Source organism: Antedon bifida, chromosome 10 (assembly GCF_963402885.1).
Source record: "Antedon bifida chromosome 10, ecAntBifi1.1, whole genome shotgun sequence".
NCBI lineage: Eukaryota > Metazoa > Echinodermata > Crinoidea > Comatulida > Antedonidae > Antedon > Antedon bifida.
Window position 1 is genome coordinate 21,323,553 of NC_136235.1, and position 13,767 is coordinate 21,337,319.

The following is a 13,767-nucleotide window of genomic DNA, read 5'->3' on the forward strand; positions in this document are numbered from 1 at the left end:
GGGTCGTTTCCAGCACATCACCAGATGCATTGATGTTGTCGCCTCATGATGTGTGGTGGAAAGGGGGACGTATGATCTGTGAACCCCAAACACAGTGGCCGCATGCCTTTAACTCTATTCCACCGACCAGCGTGGGAATCGAACCCACGACATACGTGTGTTAACACGACGCTCAGGCGACTGAGCTAACTGATCAATTTGGTTTTAGCAAGGTTAATATGATACTTATGACGTAATGATGCATTGCGTAATACACGTATAAATAGACTAGAGATTATCAGCTGTTAAGTCATGTACGTCGTGGCGTAACGGTTGATGCTCAGGTTTGAGTGCTCTCAGCTCTAGATTGGGTGGGTTCGAACCTCTACGGATACATATTTTTTTTTAAATTATGATTTTTTTTTCTTTTATTTTGAAAGAGCGATATTTATAGAGTTGAAAATATCAGGCTTAGGTCTAAACAAGAGTGGACCTTTTTTAAATCAGAAATAAAGTTGTATGACATTTATTTTTCCATTAGACTGCCATAAAACTGCGAAAATAAGCCCGTGTGCTCCTTCATTCTTTTTAGTACTCTTGGGTTCTTTCGAGATTACTTTTGCAAACTAAAAGAGAGGGCCTGCTAGGTTCCCGCCCGGAAAATTGTTTATTACTTGATTTGAGCAGTTTTATAATCTAAAAGATTAACAAAATCTAACAGTGTGGTGTGTTGACCGCGAAATAACAATACCATCCTCCCGACTACACCTGGATAAACTCATTTGCATAACAAGGCACGGCATACTTAACTGTTTAAAGTAGAAGTGCCGGAAATGTAACATATATTTTGAAACAAGATATATAATTAGTCTTCAGTACCCCACCCCCAATAACCCCGTTCAATAACATCAACATTTAACAGTGTTATTTCTAATTTTTCCGGACCTGAAAACTTCGAACTTAGTCGATCAGTAGGAATCAGTTCGATTTTACAGTTGAGTTTAGTTGAGTTCCGTGTCGACATAAGGCCCCTTTAGGCTACTGAAGCTAGCATTTAAGCGGGGCAAAATTATAGCCAAAGGTCTTTCAGTTTTAAATGAATGCATAATAAATGTTGTCCTGGTCACGTATAACAAATCAACTTTCTTTCATCCACCTTCATATGCAATTTTTTTGTTCAAAAAATCACCCTTTTTTTGGGAAAATTAGGCTCAACGGGCTATTTCTAATGTTTTTATGTATCAAGAGCCGTATCAACAGACCGCTATAATCATGTGTATGTGATTTAATTATAAAAAACATCATATTGACTGAAATTAATTCTTAATTTTATGAAACATCGTCGGCATTGATCTAAAGTAAGATGATCCCAAAATTGTCATGTTAAAGTATAGATAGCCTATTCGTAACATTTTCCTGATACAAAGACAACTTTTGACATAGTTCTTCGATTGTGACAGCTGTTTCACAATGCTAAAACTGACCAATCAAGTTTTCTGATGAGCTAAATTATAATGATGCCCAAATAAGGTAATGATGCTTAAATATGATAGTGATATGACATCATCATGTCCATATATGGCCACATCACATTTTTTTGTCACATAAAGTTTGATTGTGTAGACAGAGCTTTAGCAATAGCAATCATATTACTTGACATTGTGTTTATTGGTTTTGTTTGTACATCATTAAGCTCTGTCTACACTATCAAACTAGTTTGACAAAAAGATGTGATGTGCCCAAATATGGTAGTGATATTCCCAAATTTGGATTGGTCGTCGGCACACCCCTTTTCATTGAAGAAATCTCTTGGACATTCATTTCGTAATGTATAGGCTAGAGACAGTACAACATTTAGGCTTAGCCAATATATTTGGAATCTGAATGATGATAAAATAAATCATAGCATAAGACATTAAATGGAAAATACTAACTAAGTGTAAACCATATTCTAATGTTAACAAACTATGTAACAACCTATGTTTTACAAGAAAAATACTATAATAATTAGTGTATGTTGTATTATATGTAAACCTGAAATCAGTACATTTAATCAATGTTTATATATTTATGCGTAGACATAGAAGAGAAGAGACTTCCTTTTAAGATCAGTAATTTACATAACAATAGAGATTGCGACTACTAATATTGCATAATATAAACAGTTTGCCTTCTGCCTTCTATGTCCCCTTTGTTATCATGAATGGCACTGACTGGGTGTGAAGACAACATAGTGGATCTTATACAGATCTGTAAGATGGTATTACGTCAATAGCGACTTAAACTGAAACTACTTTAAACATATTTGTATATTCAGAGAACAGTGAAATTCCCTGATATAATATACGGTAATTCATTTTATGTATATATCACTGTTCGACTTACACCTTATGGCTAACACTTCCTTATAACATCATGATTTTAAGGTTATTTTAATATTTTTTTATTTATCAAATATTGAGAATTGAAGCGCTCTCATCTTTACGAAATAGCGCTATATAAATGTCGCATTATTATATTATTTATTATTGAATCAATTGGCTTAATTCGCAGAAGTGTCCATTCTGCCGTGTACCCCTCCTGCAACAACACAGTTAAGTTCTAAGCCTGTAAAACTCCAGCTTACGAGTGTACACAAGGCTGAAGGCCACGATCTATTTGGCTCATATAAGTTATTATTGTCTTTTACAGTTTAATGCATTCATTTTTTGTCTAAAAGCTGTATTTCCTCAACATCTGACTGACATTTTACTTTTCCAAAGTAAATATATTTAGGAGTAAACTCAAGATTTCCAAAAGTGTATTCATTGTCCTCCTCGTCTCGGATCTCCTTGCTCTCTTGTCTAGCCGTCAGGAACATTGATGAATCATGTACTAAAATAACAAATTTAGATATTTTAGAAAAGCATCAACATCTATTGTCTTTTCTTTATGTGTTGACATCAAATGACTAGTTATAAAGCCACAGACATACATTTTTCTTTATCGGTAACACAATGAATATTATCATTTTATCTGTCCCAGATTAACCTACTTCATACAAGTAAACTTGTCAAATGACACAGAAGATGTATTGTCCCCCAAAAACATGAAAAATGAAGATTAATAAAAAAAACTTTGAATAGGCCATTACGCAGTTTTAATAAGTTAATCACTTCCGTAGAAAAAAAAAATGTTTTCATTTATAAAAAGACAAAATCGACAAAAACACATCGACTTCCAGTCATATTGACTTTTTTTGGTTCTTTAAATTACAGTTTTTCAGGTAAATAATTTTGTTTTGGTTCCAATTTCCAAGAGAGCTCGGGAGAAGCGGAGATGTTGAAACTGATATACCTCAACACAAGCAATGAAAAATAATAGACTTTTACCATGATATGAGGTGGACGGCCCTGCTTTCTGTGGCTCATCGATGGGAACATTGCCAATGTATAACTCAAGTACTAGATCGATGTCAAATGGCGTGTTGTTCACATCTACGGTAAACTAAAGATGAAACAAAGTATCATCAGTAATAGCAAAGTATCAGAAAACACTACGTCTTGTAAATTTATTGTTCAAGATATCAAGGAGAATATTGATATTGACAATGATGATCACGTAGGAGGAGGATGATTCTATTTTTGTTGAAGAAGTTGGAAAAAATATGTTTCCTAGTTCAGGTAAGGTGTGGAGGGGGGGGGGGGTCCCTCTTAGTTCAGGTAGAGGTCTGTTATACCTTTAGAAAATATCGAATATCGATAAATGTTGCACCCTCGAGCGAGCATGGTGGAAGCGGTGGTATTGGCAGTTTGGCACGATCCCACATTGATGAACTATGTGCTTCACAGCCGTTGTCTTTGATACTTGACACAACATGTGATGTTGTCCTCTTGTGTGGCGTTCCAACGCCTTGTCTACGGGCTAGGTAATTCACTGACTGATAAAGAAAAAAAATTATCTCACCGTATAAGAATAACTTTTATAAGTTAATAATAATCTTGTATTAGTAAGTTTTAACTATTAGGCCATAATAATATGATTCCATTCATATGCACAATGTTATTTTATTCTTCTTTAAAATATTTGTTTTTGTCAATATTTTATAGTGTTTAGTTTACTTGTCATGTAAACTGCTTAGGTGGTCAATGCTTAAAGTAATTATTACTTATTTTAATCTCCTTTCACACATTGTATCAATATCTGTTCTATTTTGTAAATGTGTGGAAAATAACTCAACTTCTAACCTGAATAAGTTCTGCTTCAAGGCTAACAATACTCCTGTTGCTTTTGTTTTCTAATGCAGCCGATACGTAGATGAACTCTCCAGGCAGATAAGCTCGTTTGTCCGTGGCAGCGCTGATCGATACTGGTCCAGTTGCACAACATAAACAACAAACCGTTTTCTCATCCTCGGCTCTTAATGGGGTCTATTGTACAACAATAACTCAATTAGGCCTACTACATCATTTCATTGAATGGTGACGTCATTAAAGGACATTTCTAGTTATTCTATCTGCAAATTGTCTTTAATACATGGCATTTAAAAAAGAAGAACCAAGATTACAATCGGGTCTGGTTTACTTTAACCAATTATTCGATCAAATTATAAAAAAAAAAACAAGTATGTTGAATTCATAATATTATTTTATCATTTCATTGTTTATTGTTTGAAATACTTACTAACGCTTTTGGAACTCTGCCAAGAAAAAATGGTGGTCCAGCTACAGTGAACGCCCGTTTCGTCACGTGGTCAAACTTCCAAGGGCGGCAAATAATGGCGCGAACTATGTACCTAACATTACCAAGATCGCCTTCAAAAGAGCATGCTAGTGGTTTAGTTGGTAACTTAAATTTAAAGGTGAACATGTGACTTCCCGCATTGAGATATGGCACTTCTTCTTTGCTCTCAACTTGGCAATTTTCACCGATTCCTGTGTAAGATAGAAGGATAACTTAACACTCGAAACACAGTTAACCTATAACTTGTCATCATTACTCTAAAGCCTGGTTCCCAGTCAGAGACACAACGCAAGGACGTAAACGCAACGCAAGCGAGTTGACCACCAATCACACGCGACTGTTCGAATAATCCATCGTTTGTGATTGGTCACGTCCTTACGTTGCGTCCTAGTGGGAACCAAGCTTTATGCAGCTCTACGTAAGAAAATTAGAAACAGATGTAACAAACTTTCTGTTTAATACCCGTTTTGTGGAGAGAGTCCATACTTGAAGTTTTCTTCAGCTGGGCTTGGTAAATATGTCATTAAACATTAAGCCATAGCAGTGCCAAACCAATGAGCAATTGAAATGCAAACAAAAATGAAAGAGGAACACAACATTATTGTACAGTAAAAGGAAATACTCACTTTGGTGAAAAAGAACTTACCGTTTCCAAATATGGTGAGTATTTCATTGAAGTACTCTTCACCTGATGCGTAGTAGATGAGCTCTTTTGACTTTCCTCTTGGTTCTATCTCTTTCCAGGAAACGGCTGACCGACCGATAAACGTCATTCGGATAGCTTGGATATAAAGAGATGATCATTATTGTGTGTGTATTACATCAGGCAGATATTTATTCCTATACTCGAATATCATTTGTACTCAGATACATTTTAAGGAATGTACCGGTACATTAAAAACATTATTAAAAAATATACGACCATCAAACCACCAGCTTGCTTTGCTTTTCAACAGGGATTGAGATTGCACCTGATGGGTGTTTTATACCACCAACGTTATGATGACCAAATTATAATAATAATTATTATAATTTGAGTAGAATAATCAATTCTATACACATCATAATGTACATTAAAAGAAAAACTGTAGAGAAATATTATGAAACATAACTTTTTCTTCAAATATGTTTGATACAGTGACACTGTACAGATAGCTTTCACTCTTCCCTGGTATTATCATTATTAATTTCAAACTTTGTTGTAATTCTTCGCCATTTTATATATAAAATTAAAATAAACATAATAAAAGAGATTTATGTCATTTATCGCGTCACATTCAATAACAACTGTAATCGATGTATCATTTAAAATCACTTTGTAATGTTTTCATAACTAAATCATTCATAAAATAATGTTTTGCACTAAATAATTGCGATCATAGTGAGGAACAAACATAACATTAAGAGTATAATATTATTTCCCGTAATTGCCGGTTTTAAAGCTACTCAGTTGGACCTACTTTACTTTAAAGGACAACTTTACCGAGAACCATATTTTGACAAAGTATTACGGATGTAGATTATGATTTCAGAACGAGCGCGCTCGCCGTCGTAAATTGCTGTGACGTCATGTGTGCATAGCAACATCTACCTCATGAGTTTTACAAGAGATATGAACCGTCATTTTAATTACTAATTTTACCTTTATGTAGGCTTACATTTGCCAAAATGTTTAGTCTGTTATTTATTGTTTTCTTGTTTCTTCAAATAACAGACTAATTATACTATGTTCATATTTTGACCAGGCTATACCGAAGACCCCTTATCTCGAATCGTAGAATATAATTTTTGTATTTATTTTAAAATGACTAAATTCCGAACACGAGTAGACCGTTAGAAATGCAATATATAATGCAATTCATCTGAGCGTAGCAGCAGTAGCAATGAATTCTAATAGCGTTATGCCATTTACTCTGTTAAACCAATTTATGCAATTTTGTACTCTTCGTAAACGCTGTGCTGATCTTTTTACAGAAATTAGCAATTCAGTTTGAATATTATTACTGTATATAGTATGTGAACATAGCCAGCATAATGTAAGGTTTCAGACGCCTGAATGCACGTACAACATTTCCGACGTATCAACTGTTTTTATGCAATTTACAAGCCACATGACAAGTAGCTAGCAATGTTAAGTGAAATGAATTGCAGTAGTATGTCATGCTTTCATTGTGAGGTAATATTAAATTCGAAGTCGCAGATTTAGGAGAAGAAGGGGTGTGCGTCCGTGTAAAAACGAAAATATGTATACATTAATTAATTAATAATATAGTAACATATTTATTATACTGTACTAAACTTATTAAGAACATTAAATTTCACATAGAGTTGATCGAAATTCGATGATATATTAGAGGATATAGACACACCATTCGGAGGATGCAGCACCTCACATCTGACCCTACATGTAATGTGTTGAATGAAGATGAATATCTAATCTATCTTGATGACCTGTCATTCTAAATATGTACCGAATAACCCGTCAATTAAGTTATAGTAGGAGTCTGGTTAAATTGTGTATCATGTCTTGCTACGCCATGGAGCGCCACATGTGTCAACTATTTTCCGTGGAGTCGATTGCTGATATGCAAAGTATCTACATACCGGGCGGCGCACGCGCACCTGCACCTGTCTTTCTTCAATCAATGATTGAATGATCAAAGTATAATCTGTTTATTAGTGTTATCGTTAAGCTACTTTTAGCTGAAGTTGAGCCCCTCATACACAGAATAAATTAGCCATCTTTGTATTGATGCGCATAATGTTTATAGAAAGTATACACTGGTGTTTTCCTGCAGTACTACGGTATATTCCAATGTTAAAAATAGAGTAACGTGTAGGATAGCATCCGTAAAGCCCATGGACTTTTTTAGCAGGCCTACTTTTGGGTGGGCTTCTTTTCGAGATTACTTTTGCAAACCAAAGATGAATGCTGTAAATTGTGTGAATTGCTATACTACAATAATAGGATTTTTGAGACACTATCTGCCAATTTAAATAAATGTTGTTGAAACTGAAAACTGAATTTTACATATTTGTGATCAAATTATCACTTTAAACTGTGAAATAAATGTATGATTTAAACTTTATCATATGGGGGCGGCGGATCCAGGATTTTGAAATAGGGGGCCCAGACTAGTATTTGAGCCACAGAAAAAACCTGCTCCCGTAACTGCTCCACCTTTTGTTGGTCAAACTGTGCACGGCATTGGTTTCCAGCAGTTACCATCTTTGTGGCACTTGCTAATTTTCACACTATCTTGGTGGTGTATGTTGATGTATGAGTACCATACTGTGTATCCCCGTCCATGTGTTTTGTCAGATGTAGCAACTCAAAACGTCCACTTATCCCGACATCATACTTGACCCATTAATAAAGATCCATTGAAATAGTACAAGGTACCATGATTGCCAGGGTGAACGAAATAAGCAGGTTATGGGAGCCAACATGTATTTTTCTTGGACTTGGAACAGATATAATAGTTCATATGCACACAAAATTCATATAATTATACTGCATTCATACAATCGTGGAAGAAAACTGTGAATCGTCTATATCTCTAGCCTCGTTAGGACGTTTTTCGAAACCGGGAAATAGCTTAATTTTCATAAAACGAACGACTAAATAAAAACAACGATACACTTAGCATGATACGTCACGTAATTATTGTAATCAATTAACATAATTAAAATGAAGTTGAACTCCAAGTGCGAAAAGACCTAGCTTTTACGGAGTCCCACAGGGCCGTGACGAACTGGACTTAAGTTTACGCTCTGTGGAATTAAGCCAAATTGCTTTACAGATAATATTTCATTTTAATCAATGTAACTCTAAATAAAGTTAGACGAATTTCCATCTACGAAGAACTAGGTTTCAACCTGGAGGAATTAGTTAGACTAAATTTACATTCGGAAAGTCTTTCTGTGCTGAATTATATCAAAAGTGATAGAAGTAATTAGTGTATGCGTTGTGTCGTTAAAATCAAATGAATGTGAGTTAATTCATAACCACAATTCTTGGCTAATTCGCAGGAGTATCTGGCACCTGGTTACAAATTATCTTTTTAAACTGTAATTAGGCCTATGGCTTTATCTTTATAAACTATAATTAGCCGTAAACGCGTTCAAAAATAACAATATTCCAATTTGAAACCTGCATAATTTCCATATGATGTTTAGTGGCATGAAAGGAGACATAGCGCATGCGTGTTGCTAGTTCCCATCATTGTCATTTCAAAGTATATTCAAACTTTTAAAATAGTTTATCAATGTTACAAAACTTCGACCTCAAGATTATTTGATTTTGAATAGATTAAAGCTATGTACAGTTTATAGGAGATAGAAACAAAGGCATTTTAAACTCCATAGGCCAGTTCAATTTAATTCGATTTTTATTTCATAAAACTTCTTTTATCCGTTGACATAATACGGTGATTTTCTCTTTTATAATAATAAATGTTTGTGCTTTTACATAATTCCAAGATAATTTTCTCTCAACAACATTCATTAGAACTAATTTGAGTCACTGCCTTATTTATTTTATCAAAACTGAATGTCTGATCATGTCAAAGTAATCTGTTAATCGCCATTTGTTTATTTACATGAAATAAGGCAGCATACTGACACGCGCCATACAACCACTAGATACTATTGCATGACACGTGACACGGCGCGTCGACTTTGATGCTGGCCTAAACACATATGATTGATTATAAATGAATCTCAATTATTGTATGAACATCATGAATATATTACGAACTATATTCATTTAGCGGCTCATTGTGTTTTACTGGAGGGTAGACCATGCATAATACAATATCCTATTTTGAGGAAACGTTTATAGGCGTTTGTTTAATATTCAAAGTGAGTTGCTAATTTAATACATCAAAGACGACCAAAGTTGACGCTGTTACGTAACATTTCTCGTTTGTAATGCGTGACATGAATACAAAAACGCAACACTCTGTTAATACTGTATTATAATTATATACACTTTTTGTTTAAAAAAGCTGATTTATTCATTCATAATCTGAAAATATTGAAATAAAAAAAAACATTCACATATAATTAAAAAATACAAATTAAAAAATACAATTTGTTTGACCACCACAAAACGAAGTTACAAACAGGTTTATCAATGTAGGCCTAGATGTAATTTAATATGTTACATTGCTTTGGGGGTGGTATCGTAACGTTTGTGCAGAATATGACGCAATATACCCCCATGGTGTTATGTATCATGATACTGCGTAATGACCAGGTTACGGGTTTGATTTGACATGGCTACGGTCTGACGTGGCTACACAAAATGACAAATGATGAACAACGTACTCCATAGCTATCAGCCGAAATCCACTACTCTAATTTTCTAGATATTTGGAATGGGAATGTAAAACGTGGCCTAGCCTTGGATTTAAATATCTACCTCTGTTTGATAAATAAGATCGTATTCACGATACTCATTATAATATAATATAAAAAAACTTATTGCTGTCTCAAAAATTTTGAATTTAGCTTTTTAATTTTTTTAGACGAAATAAATTCACTTAGGCCTATTTAGCAAAAAGTGTCTACCATAAATAGCAGTGTATTTTTTTGTTTTGCTTTTTACCAGATGCACAAACATAAAGTCAAACACTTGGTAAATGAACTTATGGAAAATGGCAACCACAATTGTAATAGGTATGGGAGGCCGAAGTAAACAAATATAGAAAGAAATAGAAACCGAACTGGAAGGCGTAGGCGTATTTTAATTTCTCGCTATACGCACGTCACGCGTACAAATCATGGATAATAGACCACCTATGGCACTCTGACCGTTGTAACTATACATATTTGTACATATGGATTACACATATAAGCGTGTTAATATCATAAGATACGGTGAAAGCGTTTTAAAATTCCAATTATATATAGTGTATGTGAATATCATCAGTATTTTTATATATGCGCATTGAAGCACACAAATTGCGTTATACCTTGCAATGCTACCGCTATTACTTCAAATCAAAACATCATTATTCATCTATACAGTCTGATTGCATATTATTAATATTTTTAGCAGTAATATGGCATCGGATACTCTATATTCCCAATTATGAATATTAGTGTATTATGCTTTTATAAAATTATATATATTGTTCACTGGTTCTCTTGTATGAAGCTGACTACTATTATGAAACATTATTGTGTTTATCTAGAATGGGATGTGATAGTTTCACCATGATGTTTGGAAGCCAGTTGGGCGCAAAGGGTTAAAGAACGGTGCATTATTCTAAATATGGTGCCATCCATTCGTATGCCATCCATATGCCACTCGTGTACTAACAGTATATATTATGATCATACAGTGATAAATAATATCTGTTAATCAAAATACAACAGTATCGACAACGATGATGACGTTTTTGATGATGGCTATTTTTCGAAAAATTCCTGTACTATAATTCTGTTAAAACGATGAAAATATAAATGAAAATCACACAGTGGAATGAAAATTGTGAGAAGAATATTACATAGGCCTATAGCATTTGAACCATGTTACCATGAATATCAAGAATGCTAATTTATATTTCAATTCATTGACCGGTAAAGCCACATTGTGGTTTGTTGAATTCGATTTAAATACATTTCAATGAATTACAGCAATTAAATGACAAACAGTGATTTATGATGGCTAATGATGATAAAGGTAAATTACGGTAATGATTCGATGCAAAATGTATTCAATCGACAATTAATTTGTTAACGCCAGAAATTACATTGTCGAAGGATGTTGTAAAAGTGTGTAATTTTACAGGTATTTCTTCCGATGGACGCCATGGGCCATCAGTATTGTTCATACCCTAATAATGGTGTTTCATGTTTGTATGTTATGCTTGTTGTGAATGTTTATATCATAGTTCCACACTAAATATGGCTGAGTATAAACATCCGAATTACTATTAATTAATTTGGTATAGATGATGTAACCTATCTCTTTATGGTCATTGATATTAAATGAATCATTACGATACTGCGTGAATCCAATTACTGTAGCTCTCAACCAATAAGATATAGTTGGTGTTTGAAATAAACGCGTGCGTACGTGCGCGTCAAATTTATGAGCCATATCGTTTCGTGGTGTCAGGACTAAAAATGTAATACTTTAATCAAGAATAAACTAAGGTCAGTATAAGCCTATTTTCGAAGACGAACTGAATTTACCAAATCCCAATTACCCAATGCCAGAATATCTATATTTGTGCTTACAAAATCCATATTTTTAGACCACAATCACTTACCCATAAGAGATTTAGGTTCCGAAAGATCGAGTAACACGTGACCAGCAACTGTATCCCCGGCATAGTACACTTCCTTTTCATCATCAAAACAAATGCAAAAGTTTTTAATCTTCCCCATGTTAAAATCGTCCGATATCAATTTGTTTAAATCCAATATTCAGCTTGAGTCTTAACCAAATCGCATAAATGAACTCAATAACCTGGATATTATACTGTGGCATAGATGAATATAGGCCTACTGTAGTGTAAAAATACAGAATCGATACGGCTAAATTTGCTATGAGTTAGACTATGCTGCGTCGGACTCCCCTTGGGTTATGTGAGCATCTATGCTAATCGTTGGCAATGGATGTTGAGCTCTGTTAAACAGCCGCAATTGTATGACGGGTAATTATCGGCATTCAGTATTATATTACGTAGATATAGCAGCCTATTCAACTGTACGTTCTTCTTGCGACTACAGTAGTAAGCTATCCAATAATTTTATTCACATACAGCCTCCAACACCATCATTCATAATTGTTACGTGCTTTTTAGCATGCCTGGTGACGATGAGCAGGTATATGTTTCTGTCGGCATTTTATGCATTATACTCTGGTATGACTTAAACTCTAGTCTTATTAAATTATGGTATCAATCAATCATAATATATTAAGAAATTCATGACTGTTGAAAATATGTTTAAAAGGCCCTGGGTTATCGATTGAATATCCTTAAAAATGATCTAAGTGCAATTTTATATGCGATTTATTTGCAACAAAATCTGAGACAAAAGACACGATACGATATGTGACGGTAATTCTTAACGTAACTCACTTTACGGAAATTGTCATCGACAAGAAAGCGTGTGTAATCTTGTAGGACACAAACACAGCCAGGTGCCACATCAGCATGCACACGCTTACCTGTATTGAATTTCTATAATATACATTTTAATGATAGAACGCGAATGAATCTCATTCAAAAGTTTAACATTAAAATTCGATATAGGAAATAATGGAGTTTGGCTTGATAATCAATCTAGTTAAAGATCATAGTAACAATGTTTACATAAAAAGTAGAAGGTGAGAATTATGGAGTGGTATTATGATCGAATTCTGATAAACGCATGTAAGGAATGACATTTTGAAAAAGGCGTCCCAAAACAAGAGTATGCAAACTGTATAAGGACGCAACCACACTTCAATACAAAGCAACAGTCTAGCATGCCTTTACAGTTTACGCCTCCCTCTTTCCGATTATTGAAACCATAAAAACTAATCTCGCAAAATGTAACGAACAAAATAAAAATAGAATACCTGGTAGGTCTTACGAAACATATTGGAAAGTGGAGCGGTCTTTAAAATGGCTTAGATATGTTTCTCGTACTGTACGTGTTGTAAACCTTTAAACAGGCGTATGGTGGTTATTATAATCATCTGTATTTCAGCTAACAAAAGGTGAATACAGATTTTCATGTAGGTTTACTTTCTGAATTTCTTAGCGACAGACAGGTGAGAATGTTCTAAAAGCAGCGGTCGGTCTTAGGACAACCGGCGTTTGACATTTGCAGCCTAAGATCATGTCAACTGGACAGTAAACCAATAAGACTCGTAGCTTACATTCGTAATTATCATTATGTTATTAACAGCGTGGTTCTCCTCACTAGAGACGCAACGCAAAGACGTACGCGCAACGACAAGCCACTGTTCGAATAATCCATCGCTTGTGATTGGTCAAATCACTTACGTTTCGTTGCGTCACCATGGGAACCAGGGAAGAGTGTGCAATTTCACTCTTCCCT

General features: G+C 34.5%; 1 protein-coding gene across 2 annotated transcripts; it reads right to left on the reverse strand.

Moving 5' to 3' along the window:
- Window positions 1–1,813: 1,813 nt before the first annotated feature.
- On the reverse strand, window positions 1,814–13,411 carry LOC144854024 (arrestin domain-containing protein 3-like). Of its 2 annotated transcripts, none has more exons than XM_078711906.1 (7): window positions 13,283–13,411; window positions 5,348–5,482; window positions 4,642–4,892; window positions 4,206–4,388; window positions 3,698–3,898; window positions 3,351–3,465; window positions 1,814–2,853 (listed from the first exon to the last, which is right to left on the reverse strand). In XM_078711906.1, exons 2-7 carry the CDS (start codon window positions 5,472–5,474, stop codon window positions 2,681–2,683), a joined length of 1,050 nt encoding a protein of 349 aa, XP_078568032.1. In that variant the 5' UTR covers window positions 5,475–5,482; window positions 13,283–13,411; the 3' UTR covers window positions 1,814–2,680. The 2 variants fall into 2 exon arrangements, with proteins under 2 accessions (XP_078568032.1, XP_078568031.1); XM_078711905.1 differs by lacking the exon at window positions 13,283–13,411 and adding an exon at window positions 11,985–12,304.
- Between the last annotated feature and the right edge of the window lie 356 nt (window positions 13,412–13,767).

What these genes read in the sequence shown, in the direction of transcription:
- LOC144854024 (XM_078711905.1), bottom strand. Translation starts at nt 12,102, where the DNA reads ATGGGGAAGATTAAAAACTTTTGCATTTGTTTTGATGATGAAAAGGAA. An exon ending in TTGAAGCAGAACTTATTCAG is followed by an intron (nt 3,899 to 4,205) that starts GTTAGAAGTTGA and finishes TTTCTTTATCAG; the next exon opens with TCAGTGAATTACCTAGCCCG. An exon ending in ATATTCGATATTTTCTAAAG is followed by an intron (nt 3,466 to 3,697) that starts GTATAACAGACC and finishes TTTCATCTTTAG; the next exon opens with TTTACCGTAGATGTGAACAA.